The sequence below is a fragment of the Nycticebus coucang genome, chromosome 10 (genome assembly GCF_027406575.1).
Source record: "Nycticebus coucang isolate mNycCou1 chromosome 10, mNycCou1.pri, whole genome shotgun sequence".
NCBI lineage: Eukaryota > Metazoa > Chordata > Mammalia > Primates > Lorisidae > Nycticebus > Nycticebus coucang.
Window position 1 is genome coordinate 99237725 of NC_069789.1, and position 14545 is coordinate 99252269.

The 14545-nt window shown below is 48.5% G+C and overlaps 1 protein-coding gene across 1 annotated transcript; it reads right to left on the reverse strand.

The window, feature by feature from the left end:
• Positions 1 to 379: 379 nt before the first annotated feature.
• Positions 380 to 7793, reverse strand: FCRLB (Fc receptor like B). Its single transcript, XM_053606089.1, has 5 exons — positions 7733 to 7793; positions 5908 to 6162; positions 3546 to 3812; positions 2760 to 3038; positions 380 to 2517 (listed from the first exon to the last, which is right to left on the reverse strand). Exons 1-5 carry the CDS (start codon positions 7791 to 7793, stop codon positions 2102 to 2104), a joined length of 1278 nt encoding a protein of 425 aa, XP_053462064.1. The 3' UTR covers positions 380 to 2101.
• Positions 7794 to 14545: the final 6752 nt, after the last annotated feature.

Consider the following 14545-nt stretch of genomic DNA (forward strand, 5'->3'; position numbering starts at 1 on the left):
TAAAAGACATTGTGTGCTTACTTGGCCATGCTTTTCCTTTCTTAGCACTTTCTTTATTGAGGCATCCTGCAATTAATATCATTTTAGAGTCAGTGAATTATAGTCATAATGATACAGGGTTCCCCTGGTCCGGCTGAACAGAGACCCCAATTTTCTAGGCCTAGGTGAGCTGTGAAATCAGTCTAATCACAGATCCCCATCTGTAGGTACAAACAGGCCCTTTCCAGGCCACATTCAAGCAGGGTCATGAAAAAAGCATCCTGACTGGCTTTTTTTTTTTTTTTAAAGCAGCCTGACTGGCTTAAACAAAACAGCTGGGCATTGTAGCGGGTGTCTATAGTCCCAGCTACTTGGGAGCCTGAGGAAAGAGAATCACTTAAGCCCAAGAGTTTGAGGTTGCTGTGAGCTGTGATGCGATAGCACTCTACCCAGGGCAACAAAGTGACACTCTGTCTCAAAATGTGTGTGTGTGTGTGTGTGTGTGTGTGTATCCTTTGATCTAGAAATTCTACTTCTAGGAGTTTATCCTACAGATATATTCAGAAATGTCTTCAAAGATGTAGGTGTAAACTTATTTATTGCAACATAATTCAGACTGCAAAAGTTTAGAAACAAACTCATACTTCATCAATAGGAACTCGCAGATGTTATCTCTTTAGCAAGTGATTTCTGGATTCCCACCTTGTGCTTAGTGTCTCTCCTCCGTGTTTCTAAGGACCTCAGCACCCCTTGTTTTAAAACCTCTAATATTGAAGGGATCTTTGTGTGTCCCCCGTGAGGTTTCTATTACTTCCCTCATTTTGCAGATGAGGCTTGGGCTCAAGAGGCCTGTCCTGCCCTCCAATGGAGGGTGAGCCAAAGCATCTGCACAGGCACAGAGAGTCATGAGAAAGGGAGGAGTGGGGGAAGAGGAATGGTCAGTGCCCCTGCAGTACGGGAAGAACAGCTCTCTGTGCTATGGTAGTGGACGTGGACTTCAACCTAGAGCAGTGGTTCTCAGCCTTCCTAATTCCACGGCCCTTTAATACAGTTCCTGTGGGTCGTGACCCACAGGTTGAGAACCGCTGACCTAGAGGATTTGATTTAATTTCTTAGGGGGCAAAAGTCATTTAAGCACAGAACCTAAAGAGTTCCACGGAATAAAATCAAAGTAAGAAACAAAGGCTGTGTGAGGACAGAATGAGAGAGTAAGACAGAGAATGAGACCTCTTGAGGACCAGTCATATCAGCCCTGCAAAGAACTGATGGTTCCAATAAGGACCCTTGAAAATGAGTGGAATAGTCTCTGACTTTTCTTCTTTCAGGTGACAGTAAAGCCACCAGATAAGATAGGGTATGGATCCGTGCATGTGTTTATCTAGGTGTGTTAGTGATGCAATGGCTCTTAGGAAAGAAAACGGCTGCTAAAAATTATAATTCAACTTTAAGGATTTATCCAAAACTTTACTCAAAGAGATTTCCCGATGCTACTATCACTTGTCTAATTTAGGGCATGGCCCACCTGCAGCTACCAGTGCCCCCCAGTCTGTTTAGTTACACTGGGGCAGGGGTGCTTCTGGGTGAGTCTAAGGCAACTCCGACCCTTCTCAACTGGGAATGGGAGGCCACACAATTACCCTTCTCCCTCTAAAAATAAATAAACCCAAGAATTTCAGGATATAAACTCATTAGTTATAGGACTAAAAGTCTAACCAATATTAACAGAAGTTAAATTCGTTATACTAATTACGACTTGACCCTAACATGTTCTAAAGTGCTCAGTGACCTCAATGAACTTAAGTACCAAAGAACAGCCCCATGCTGAAATATACTGGCCAGGCCTATATGAAGAGCTAGGGATGAGTAAACGCCTTCCAAAGGAAAACCGCAAAGTTGTAACAGGTTTCTACTTCCTCACTGAATTCTGTGGGGACAAGGAAAAGATGCGAGAGAGTGCTTGTGAACAGCTGCTGTGGGAGGGGGAAGTCCTCAGCCACCGCGCTCGGCGCGAAGGGCGCTTCTTCACAAAACCACAGCACAACCAAGGGGCCCAAACGAAGATGGCTTTGAAAAGTCCCCAGAGCGGGAGAGCGGGAGCGGGGAGGGGACAGCAGCTGCCCCTTCAGCTCTCCACAGGAGTGGTCTCTGGGGTCCCTGGGCTGTCGGCAAAGCGGGAGGCAGGGGTCTTGGGTGCTCCCCTGAGCTCCGGGACAGACTGTGGCTCCTTCAATTCCAGGACCACGCGGCTCAGAAGGCCTTTGAGCAGCTGCATTTCTCGGAGCAGCTGGTCCACGTCTGGTTTCAGGGCTCTGGCCGACTGTTCCAGGGGCGTTGGCGGAGCACAGGCAGGTGGCCCAGCAGTGGGGCCGCCACCCGCCGGGAACTGCAGCCCCGCAGAGGTGGTGTTCGGGACCGAGGTGACCGACGGCACCGATCTGGACACCGGGGGCTTTCTGAAGGAAAGCGGCTTGTTACCGGGCGCCAAGGCTGCTGCCCACAGGGCGGGGGCGGTGGTGGAGGCCGGGTTCAGGTGAGAGCCTGCGAATACACCGCGCACTGAGTCCTTTCCTCTGGGCGCCGGGGCGCGGTCAGGCGTGGGGCAGCGGAAGGGAGTGAGGGCGGTCGGCATAGGGGTGCGGAAGGCCGGCATGGGAGGGCGGGGGCGGGATAGGGAGGGGGGTTGGCGGAGGAGCCTTCTGGGTGCAGAGAGGTGCTGCAGGGCTGCTCGCCCGGGTGAGCATCCCGGGGCGGGGTCCGGGGGGTACGGCGGTGTCACTTACCGCGCCCTGGGAGCTGCAGCCACGGGCTGCGTTTCCGGACGCTGCGGGTGGCGGTAGACGCCTCGCACCAGTATGATTCGAGCTCTTCGATTTCGGGCTCCGGGACCGTGAACTCTGCGCCCCAGTCGAAGCGGCGCACGGTGCGACTGTACTTGTAGAAGGCGAACTGCAGCGGCGTGTCGCGCTTCTGCGGGTGCAGGCGCGTCTCGCAGCGCAGGACCACCCTACCGCGGGCCTCCTGCGGACCCAGCACCATCAGCACTGGCGCCTGGAACAGCTCTGCAGAGAGGGCAGAGAGGAACCCAGGCCGGCTTGTTCGTGGCCCGGAAACTCCTCTCTGGGAGGAGGGAGGAAAGCCTTCTGAAATGCTTCATATCTCATCCCTACTGACATCCAGCTCGAGCTCTCCGGGCTAGAACAGGGTGTGCTGCGCCTGCCTTGAGGAAAACTAGGCCTCCTCCCCCTCTTCTGAGTCCCACCGCTCTCCCCGCCACTGCCGCTGCCCTTCTGGCTGGGACTTGGGCCCGAGCTCCCCTCAACCCCCATGCAGGGGATCCTCAGGCGAAGTAAGAAGCCACGGTGTGCGTCAGCGGGAAGGGACTCCAGCCTCCGAGCAGGCTGCAAGTCAAGCTCTCCACTACATAGGAGAGGAGAAAGCGCTCAAGGTCTAGCAGAGAAATCCGCCCAGTGGCAGCTAGCTATTTGAACCTCCTTTCCCCGCCTGATTCCTGCCCTAGAATTTCCCACTGCTCCCTGCCGCCCTCCTGAGCCGCAGGTCTTTCCCACCTTGCACGGTCACAGCCACCTTGGAGGAGAACATAGGTGCGCTCTCCACTGGGATGCGCATGGTGCCTGAGCACTGGTAGCGCCCGCTGTCGCTGGCGCGCGCCTGCACAACAGTGTAGTTGGCACTGGAGTGGAAGTAGCGCACGGCCTGGTCGTCGCGGTAATAGTGAAGTTTGTAGACCACCTTGTCGTACCAACCCCGACATCGCATGACCAGTGGCTCGCCCTCGAACACCGCAGCATAGGGCACTTGAAGGATCAGCCAGTCTACGTGGACACCACAAACACGCTCAACTTCACAGAAAATCCAGCCCTGGAGGTCTCCCATCCTCAGCCTCCCTGCTCTCCCTCACTTCCCATCAACTCCAGCCCCCTTTCTTGAGCCTCCAGGCCTTCCCTGGCGGTTGGTACCCAGAGCTTCCTAATGCAGGTGCTTCAGAGATGAGTGGGGAAGAAGGAGGTAGGCTGGTCCTTCCTTAGGAACTAGGCAGCCAAAGACGCCTGAGACTTTGTTCTGGTCTCAGGGACTATTGCCCGTCAGAAGCAAGTTTAAACGCCTTAGGATAGCATCAGGGCCCTGCTTACCTCTCCAAAACTATGTCAACATTCTTCCCTGCCTATTTCCTTACCCTCTTGACCTTCCACTCCTAACAAAGACTAAGTTCTAGCCATGCTGAACTGCTGAGAGAATTGGCCCTTCTCCAAGGCCAAGGCCTTTGTACCTGCTATTTCCTCAGCCAAGAAGTTCCTCCTGTTTAAGCTGAGGCCTACTTGTCCTGCATGTCTCCAGAGCACCCGTATATACACAGTCACCACAGTCATCCTAGCTAACACTCACACAGCCCTAGCCCATGCTAGATGCCACTTTAGGTTTGGGGGGTGTACATTAAGAATTCTGCAAGTATTAACCACAAGCTGTATGTACAGTTCTAAGCAGTAATCACTATTTATCTTAGTCAATGTATGATTGCATTCACTAACAATTTCCAAATAAGAGACCACAGAGTATGGATATGAAGTGCATGCAAGTGCTAATTTGAACCTTAAATGATGTCCTTTAAATTCTGAAAACAAATTGTGACCCACCAGGCTAAGATTATATAGTATTTCCTATGAGATAGTCCATCCTGTACTTTGATAACAGATTATTGTTATTTTTCTTTCTTTATTTTTTGAGACAGAGTCTCACTCTGTTGACCCAGGCTAGAATGCCATTATGTCATAGCTCACAACAACAGCAATCCTGGGCTCAAACAATCTTCCTTTCTCAGCCCCCTGAGTAGCTGGAACTACAGACTCCCGCCACCATACCTGGCTAATTTTTCTACTTTTAGTAGAGACAGAGTCTCACTTTGCTCAGGCTGGTCTCCAACTCCTAAGCTGAAGTGATCCTCCTGCCTGGGCCTCCCAGAGTGTTGGGATGATTGGCACGAGCCACTAGTCCCATTTTTACTTTTCTTATCCTGCTTAAAAACCTTTCAAATATCTCTGAAGAATCAGTTTCTTGTTTGACTCCTAAGTATACATGTCTGCAATAAAATTTTGATCAAGTGCTCTATTTAACTTCTGCTTTTTTACTTTAACAACATGTCATAATTCATTTATTTTAATTTTTTTTTTGAGACAGAATCTTACTGTATCACTCAGGCTAGAGCGCAATGGTGTCATGATAGTTCACTGCACCTTTAAACTCCTGGGCTCACATGATTCTCCTGCCTTAGTCTCCCGGGTAGCTGAGACTACAGGCGCTCGCCACCATTCCTGGCTAATTGTTCTATTTTCAGTAGAGACAAGTCTTGCTCTCTCTCAGGCAGAGCTCAAACTCCTGAGCTTAAGCGATCCTTCCAGAGTGCTAGGATTACAGGCGTGAGCCACCACTCCTGGCTCATTTTAGTCCTCACAATAACCAGAGAGATAGATGCTGTTACTGTCCCTTCCTTACGGCTGTGGACACGAGGCACAGAGAGACATCACACTGTTCAATGGAGAGTAATTCCTTTACCTGTGCTCAGCCTGCCTAGGGATACTCCCTTTTCCTGCTTTGCTTTGTCTGCTCACTCCTCCCCACTCCCTAAAAGTCTCTGTTCAGTATCCTGGGTCTTCAGAGCCTCTGCTCCTCTAGCTGGTCTCAGAAACAAACAGAAGTGCTCATTTGCCTCACACGGTGATAGAAGGGTAAGAGGGGAGCTTTGGGGCTAGGCGTGCTTTCTTGCCTCTGTCACATAGTGCCTTGAAGGCCCCTGCCTATTCCAGAGCCTCAAGATAGGCCCCAATGTGGTCCTTCTTTCCGGCCCCTTAGTAGTGGCCCAGTATCACCAGGGGAGACACGTGCTCCTCCTTTCCCCATGCTTAGAGCACTCACCATTGGATACAGAGAGGTGGATGGGGTCACTGACAGGTGCTCCCCGTGTTTGGCATCGATACACCCCCGGAGTCTGGACCTCGATGCTCTTCTTATGAGAAGGCAGAAGTAGGTGGCCCAAATACCAGAGAGTGCTGATAGGCCGGAGCTCCAGAAGCAGAGGGTGATATCCATCACACCGCAAGGTTACCCACTCCCCCTTGAAGATTGTGGTCCAAGGTGGGTGTAGAGACAATATGGGCTTCTCCAGAGTAGCTGGGGGTGCATGGAAGGGGTCAATGTGGAAAAAGAATCAAAGTGCTCAAAGATGTAATATGAGGTTGGGAAATCTTAGAAAACCCCAGCTTCCAGCACCTAATTCATCTCCACAGGAGAAAAGAACACAATTTTGTAGCTACAAACTATCTGTCCAAATTTAGTTACAGAGATGGAGGAAGAGTGGAAAGAGACATTACCCTGGGACAGCCAAAAAGTGGGGAGTCTACCCAAGCAGGTCACTTAGTGGAATGGGAGTAGGAGATGTAGAAGATTGGGATGAGGAATGTATAGGACTCACCAGCCTGCCCACTGCTCGGAACTGCAAAACAAGAAAGACAGAAAAAGAGAATGCTGGGCTCAGCACCGGTAGCACAGTGGTTACCGTGCCAGCCACATGCACTGAGGCTGGCGGGTTCTAGCCCGGCCCAGGCCAGCGAAACAACAATGACAACTGCAACAAGAAAACAGCCAGGCACTGTGGCATGCGCCTATGGTCCCAGCTACTTGGGAGGCTGAGGCAAGAGAATCGCTTAAGCCCAAGAGTTTGAGGTTGCTGTGAGCTGTGATGCCACAGCACTCTACCGAGGGTGACATGGTGAGACTCTGTCTCAAAAAAAAAAAAAAAAAGAGAGAATGCTGGAGATGAGAGGAAAAGAAAAAAGAAAAACTAGCCAGTGTGTGGCAGGTGCCTGTAGTCCCAGTTAGTTGGGAGGCTGAGGCAAGAGGATCACTTGAGTCCAAGAGTTTGAGGTTGCTGTGAGCTTTGATGCTAGGACACTCTAGCCAGGGTGACAGAGTGATACTCTGTCTCAAAAAAATAAAAAAAATAGATAATGAACCACTGGGGATGAGAGGATTGACTGCACATCCCCATACCCCGTACCCTGCCCCACCTTATTCTCCACCACCCATAGTCCTTCTCCTGCTGCTGCATTATTGAGCACTCACCCAGGAGCAGGAGGGCTGTCAGTGCCCACATGATGGATCTGACTGCAGCAGCTGCAGAAGGATGGAGATGAGCTGGCATGGGACAGGGAAGAGACAGAAAGAGGTGGCTGGTGGCTGACTAGCGAGTGTTAGGAGATACTGCTGCTTCTCCCACCCATTCCTAGCTTCTACAGATGGTGGGCTGGAGAGAGGGGGATCCAGTCTGACTATGTGTCAACCCTCAGGTACCCCAACCGCCAGGCACTGGCCCATCCTCCACCTCTATAGCCAGCTCACAGCTTAGGCCAGCCCTGACTCTTGCAGTGAAGGCCGGCATAGCTCATGCTCTGTGCGGCATGAGACAGCCCCACAGAGCCTCGGGCTCCAGCAGGTGACTCTTCTACCTTCATGCTCCTATGGGCATTGCACCCCATCCCACTCCCTCACCACCTTCCAGCCAGCCCTGCATGTCTCAGCTGAGGAAGACACATTCTCATGTCCTCAGGGTTCACCCAGGTCCTTTTTTTCTGCTCGGTGCCATGACAGACATTGACACGAGGCCTAGAGAGGTCAACCTTGGGTTGCCTGCACCCAGAGCTCACATCTTCCCATAGTGAGTAAACAGAAAGGCGTGACTCACCAACTACTTTGGAGTGGCCCTGGTGTCCAGTTCCCCAGTCAAGGATAGAAATATAAGACATTTCCCCTTTTCCCTTCCTTTCTGAAATCTTAAATTCTCAGAAATTTGAAAACTCTTCTTTCCTACCCACCCCAATGATCTCACCCTCCTGCCCCTCTAGTCCCTGGTTCCTTTATTCCTTCTTCCACCTGGCGCTGTAAGCCCTCCTCAACCACACCTCAGTCCCAGAACTCCTGACCTGTGGCACAGAAGTCACATCAGCAGCCCCAGAAGCTTCTTAGATCCGACCTCCAGCTCCAGGTCTGTGTCCTCTGAGCCATGTGACCGTGCCTGAGCAATGGGGAACCTGAATTTTTAGGTAAATACTTAATGAAGTTTCCGACCTGATAGTATGTCTCCTTGGACGCTATCCTCTGCTCACCTGTGGCTGTTTAGAACCAGGGCATCTCCTTCCTTGGAGCTCTGGCAGGAAGAAGATCAATTATCAGACACTGTCAACTCTCATTAAGATTGTATCTTCCCTTCTAGCTGGTGCCCAAAATTCCACTCTGAGAATTCCCCCATATTTTAGCTTAATGTGCTAACTAGTCTCTGTTAAAAATGCAAATGCCTCTTAGAGAAATGTGACTGGTCATTTATATTGTGTTAGCCACTTCAGATCCTGTTTTGAGAGAGAGATAGAGTCATATAGGCCTAAAAGTAAGGAGGTATTTGTTAAGATGCCCAGGACAGTGTGGGAGGGAGAAAAGGAGCAGAGATGGTCAACTGCTGCTTTAGGAGAGCCTGGGCTGGGCACACCCCTGTGCTTCCCTACACCCGGCCTGACTCCTCATCTCAGGGCAGAAAGGGGCTCCCCTCATCACCCAAGGCCTGCCCCAGAGATCTGACTTCTGTAGCAGGACTCCACCTCCGTGATAAGAATGCAGTGCTGTCCTGAGTGCTCCTCATCGTCCACACAAGCTGACTTCTTATCACCCGGAACACAGACCTCAACCCCCTCACTGGATTCCAGGGAAAAAAACGGACTACATCAAAAATTCATGAGCTGCATTGTCTTCCCTGGAAACCTCTGGAATTGCTGGTAGGGTTCATAACAGACAGTAAGAATTTGACTTGAAAAATTTCCCACTCAGTGTTTCTTTATTTTAAGCTGTTCTCTGAATTTTCCACAGATTGGATCTTTCCTCCGTCTAGAATTTTTCCCCTGAGAATTCCTTTTTTTTTTGAGACAGAGTCTCAAGCTGTCGCCCTGGCAGAGTGCTATGGTGTCATAACTCGCAGCAACCTCTAACTGGGGCTCAAGCAATCCTCTTGCCTCAGTTTTTCCTGTTTTTAATAGAGACAGGGGTCTTGCTTTTGCTCAGACTGGTCTTGAACTCAGGAGCTCAAGCTATCCACCCACCTCGGCCTCCCAGAGTGCTGGGATTACCAGCGTGAGCCACCACACCCGGCCTTCCCTGAGAATTTCTAATTCTTCACTCCTTTCCTATGCATAGCATTTTAGCAGTTATCATTTGTTACTTATGTAATTTTTCAATACTTACTACAACATAGCTTCTGGAGAAGATATGCCATCATTTGATAAAAAAAATTCTCAGTGATGATAATGATGATGATGATGATGAGATAATGCTACTGTTGCTGACAATAATGAGACCAGCTCACTTTGTTTATTTATTTATTTACACAGAATCTCACTCTGTTGCTCAGGCTAGAGTGCCCTGGTGTCAGCCTAACTCACAGCAACCTCAAATTCCTGGGCTCAAGCGATCTTCCTGTCTCAGCCTCCCGAGTAGCTGGGACTAACTACAAGCACCCTCCTCAACGTCTGTCTATTTTTTCTACTTTAGTGGAGACGGGAACCAGCTCACTTTGAGTGAGTGCCTTAGTGTGTGGCAGGATCTATGCTAAATGCTTCACAGGTATTACTTCGTTTAACCCTCACAGGGCCCTGGGAGGAAAGATTATTATCCTCTTTTTATGTTTGAGGAGGCTGAAACGATAGGACTGAGATCTGAATGGAAGTCTATCTCACTAGAAATCTGTTCTCTTATCAGGAATTCAAGGTATTGCTCATGGCAGACTGTCATCATTGGTCTTTGCAAGCCCATCTCCGCTTTCTTAATTCTTTTTTTTGCTTCATCAGCTGAAACAGCAGAAGGTATGATTTATTGTATACTGGTTACACTCAGCCACAAGTGAGAACAGAACGAATCCAGGATGTCGGGTCCAGGGCAAGGGACCAATAGGACTGTTTTGGTGTGAACAAGGTGGGTCTCTTAGGGGTGGTCTTAGTGATTGGATGGCGATGAGGTCTTAGATCCACTGAGACCAAGTTCCAGACAGTAGCATGCAGTCCAGCAGCCTGTACTAGCCTCCTTAGCCTCTTGGCATTCCATGTTCCTTCTCTTGTGGCCTTCACGAGTGCACAACCAGGCGGTTTACTTGGACCTCTGCCTCATCTTTCTCCTTTTGCGCTTCAGCCTGCACATTTGCTTCTTCCTTCAGTTGGCTCTCATGGCGCGGAGGTTTCTACAGGAAAAGAGAAAAAGGCTACAGTTAGTTTGCTGTAACGATGGTAGACGCAGAGGTCAGATGTTAATCACCTTCTTAATTCTTTTTACCCTCCTTCATTCACACTACTGCTCTCCTTTCGTCCTCACAAGCACCCACCTTACAGTGTTTGCTCTGTGTTCCTATATATATGTATATGTTTATACTTGAGAAATAGTTATTATTATGGTTTACATAAATGGCATGGTTCTACATATTTTCTCCTTTACTCTTTAAAATTAATCCCATGCGTTTAAGATTTTCATGTTGCTCTACATGCATCTTGCTTCCTGCTCCTGACTGCCCCAGGATTCCCCAGTACCCGTCCATCCCATCACACTGATCAGTTTCCTGAATATGCCAGTTGCCGCCCATACTTGGCTCCACAACAGTTCCACAATGAACTTGGTGCATAATGTGAGGTATGAATGAAATTTATTTTACCTGATTTTACTTATTTATTTTGAGACAGAATCAAAATCAAAATCAGAATTGCTCTGTCACCCTGGGTAGAGTGTCCTGGTGTCACAGCTAACAGCAACCTCAAACTCTTGGGCTCAAGCAATCCTCTTGCCTCAGACTCTAAAGTAGCTGGGACTATAGGTACCCACCACCACTTGCAACTGATTTTTCTATTTTCAGTAGAGAGGGGGTTTAGCTCTTGCTCAACCTGGTCTCCAACTCCTGAGCTCAGGTAGTCCACCCACCTTGGCTTCCCAGAATGCTGGGATTACAGGCATGAGCCACCATGCCTGGCTGGCTGAATGAATTAATACATGTAGGGGGCTTTGTTCAGGGCCTGGTGCATAAGGAGACTTCATTTAAGTCACTGCTGCGGGGATGCCATGCCATGTCCCATGCTACGCTGTTTCTATGGGACATGTTTCTATGGGATTGCAGTGTTATGGCCCTGAGTTACATGAACACTCATTCCAAAACTCAGATCTAATTCATTATCCAGTCCTGACAATTCTACCTTCTACTTATATCTTTTTTCATTCAGTTATTTCTCCACCCAGTAGCTAGAGAGCTATTTTAAAACTCTTAATCCTATTGTATTACTTCCCCTCAAAATCTCTGAAAGGTGCCCTCAGAATAAATTCCAAACACCTTTCACAGTCTACAGGGCCCTGTACATCGGGCCTGTACCTGGCCCTTGACTGCATTCCCTATGACATTCTCCCTCTCTCACTCTCATCTAGCTACACTGTGTCAATAACAGTTCCTAGAACATTCCATGCTTAGTCTTGCTCCAGGCTCTCACTTCCTGTTCTCTGCGCCTGGAAGACTCTTATTCTCCATCCAGGTCTTCACAGGTTTCACTTCCTCACTCCACTCAAATGTTAGCTCCTCAGAAAGACAAGTCACTAACCACACTACCTCCAGTAGTATCTCCTCACGACTATCCTCTGGCCTGGTATTTTGCTTTATTTCTCTTCATAGCATTTGTCACTACCTGACGTTGCATTTATTTGTTTGTGGTAGGTTTTCCCTCACTAGAATGTAAGCTCCGTGAAGGCAGGAATTTTTTCCTGTTCACTGCTGTGTAACCTAAAACAGTGACAGCATATAGCACACAGTAATTAGGTATTTGTGGCATAAGGAAAGCAAAAGAATGAGTAAGCTTACTCTCAAAAAGGATTGCACTTTTTTTTTTTGAGACAGAGTCTCAAGCTGTTGCCCCAGGTAGAGTGCTGTGGCATCACAGCTCACAGCAACCTCAAACTCTTGGGCTTAAGCGATCCTCTTGCCTCCGCCTCCCAAGTAGCTGGGACTATAGACGCCCACCACAACAACCGGCTATTTTTTGGCTATAGTTGTCATTGTTTTTTGGCGGGCCAGGGCTGGATTTGAACCTGCCAGCTCCAGTGTATGTGGCTGGTGCCCTAGCCACTTGAGCTACAGGCGCTGAACTGGGCTGCACGTTTTTTTTGTTTTGTGTGTGTGTGTGTGTTTTCTGAAGAGACAGAGTCTCACTTTCTTGCCCTCAGTAGAGTGCCATGGTGTCACACTGCTCACAGTAACCTCCAACTACAGGGCTTAGGCGATTCTCTTGCCTCAGCCTCCTGAGTAGCTGGGATTACAGGCACCCACCACAACACCGGGCTATTTCTTTGTTTTTGTTGCAGTTTGGCCAGGCCGGGTTTGAACCCACCACCCTCAGTATATGGGGCCGGCGCCCCACCCACTGAGCCACAGGCTCCACCCCAAGGGTTGCATGTTTTTATACTCCCACTAGCAGTTCCCTCTTGTATTTCTTTTTTTCTTTTTCTTTCTTTAGTTTTTAGGTTTTTTTTTTTAGTTTCTTTTGAGACAGAGTCTTACTCTGTCACCCTGGGTAAAGTGCCATGGCATCATAGCTCATAGCAACCTCATACACTTGGGCTTGAGCTGTGAGCTATGACACTACAGCAGTCTACTGAGGGTGATTCAGAGAGACTCTGTCTCAAAAAAAACCCCAAATTATTAAAAACTATCGAGCAATCCTCTTGCCTCAGCCTCCTGAGTAGCTGGGACTACAGGCACCCACCAGCACGCCAAGCTAGTTTTTCTGTTTTTAGTAGAGATGAGGTCTAGCTCTTGCTCAGTGTGGTCTCTAACTCCTGAGCTGAGGCAATCCACCTACTTTGGCCTCCCAGAGTGCTAGGATTACAGGTGTGAGCCACTTCTCATGACCTCTTGTCAGTATTTGTAATTTGTAATTTTCTTTTGTGTGAGTGTGAATGTGTGTGTGTGTGTGTGTGTGTGTGTGTGTGTGTGTGTTTGAGACAGAGTCTCACTATGTCTCCTTCAGTAGAGTGCTGGGGCATCACACCTCACAGCAACCTCAAACTCTTAGGCTCAAGTGATTCTCTTGCCTCAGCCTCCCAAGTAGCTGGGACTACAGGCACTCACCACAATGCCCGGCTATTTTTTTGCTGCAGTTGTCATTGTTGTTTAGCTGGCCCAGGCCAGGTTCAAAACTGCCAGCCTTGGTGCATGTGGCTGGCACCATAACCATTGCACTACAGGCACTGAGCCCAAACAAATTCTTCTTTTCCTACATAAGAACATTTAAAAAATCATTAAAGGCTGGTGCGGTGGCTCATGCCTATAATCCTAGCATTCTGGGAGTCTGAGGCAGGTGAATTGCTTGAACTCAACAGTTCGAAACCAGCCTGAGCAATAGCGAGACCCTGTGTCAAAAACTAGCCAGGCTTACTGGCAAATGCCTGGAGTCCCAGCTACTTGGTGGGTTGAGACAAGAGGATTGCTTGAGCCCAAGAGTGTGAGATTGCTGTGAACTATGACACCACGACAGTCTATTAAGAGTGACAAAGAGAGACTCTGTCTCAAAAAATATATATTAAATATTATTCTCAAATGTCAACTTTTCAATAAAAAAGATATTTCAATACCAAGGGAATATAAAGGACAATTTCAGAATAGAGAGTCGAGTATTCCTTTAAATCAAATGCCTTTAGCTTTATAAGAAATTCACACATAGCAAGTGAAAACTAACAATATTAGGGTAGGTGCCCTACCCACTGAGTCACAGGCACCGGTCCCATATACCGAGAGTGACTGGTTCGAACCCGACCCCGGCAAAACTGCAACAAAAAATAGCTGGGTATTGTGGCAGGCACCTATAGTCCCAACTACTCGGGAGACTGAGGTAAGAGAATCCCGTAGGGGCAGCGCCTGTGGCTCAAAGGAGTGGGACTCTGGCCCCATATGCTGGAGGTGGCGGGTTCAAACCCAGCCCTGGCCAAAAACTGCAAAAAAAAAAAAAAAAAGAAAAAAAAAAAAGGAAATGAGGCCCAGGGTAAATAAATACTGCCTTAAATTCTTTATTAAAAAAAAAAAAAAAAAAGAGAATCCCGTAGACCCAGGAGTTGGAGGTTGCTGTGAGCTGTGACGCCACGGCACTCTACCGAGGGCGATAAAGTAAGACTCTGTCTCAAATAAATAAATAAATAAATAAAACTAACAGAAGAAACTCTGGCTGGGAGACTGTTGGAAACTTTTGTATTTTTCCATATCTCCTGGGAAGGGGGAAGATTAGTGCCAACAGGGAAGAAAAACTTCAAGGAGGAAAGGCTAGGATGAGAACTATTATTTTCATCACACAAACATAACCCTTAAACTTCCCCCCAGGATTCTAGCAGGCTGCTGTATCCCTTCCCTTTGCCTCTTCTAAGTTGTAAGTGAACCAAGTTTTTCTTACTTCTGGGCTGCGCATAGGGCCTTTTTGTCTGGGAGGAGCAATGTTACTCCATA

Coding starts and splice junctions, on each gene's coding strand:
- FCRLB (XM_053606089.1), bottom strand. CDS start 7,793: ATGTCTTATATTTCTATCCTTGACTGGGGAACTGGACACCAGGGCCAC. Junction 6,163..7,732: donor GGGCCACTCCAAAGTAGTTG/GTGAGTCACGCC, acceptor ATGCACCCCCAG/CTACTCTGGAGAAGCCCATA. Junction 2,518..2,759: donor GCTGCAGCTCCCAGGGCGCG/GTAAGTGACACC, acceptor GTGTATTCGCAG/GCTCTCACCTGAACCCGGCC.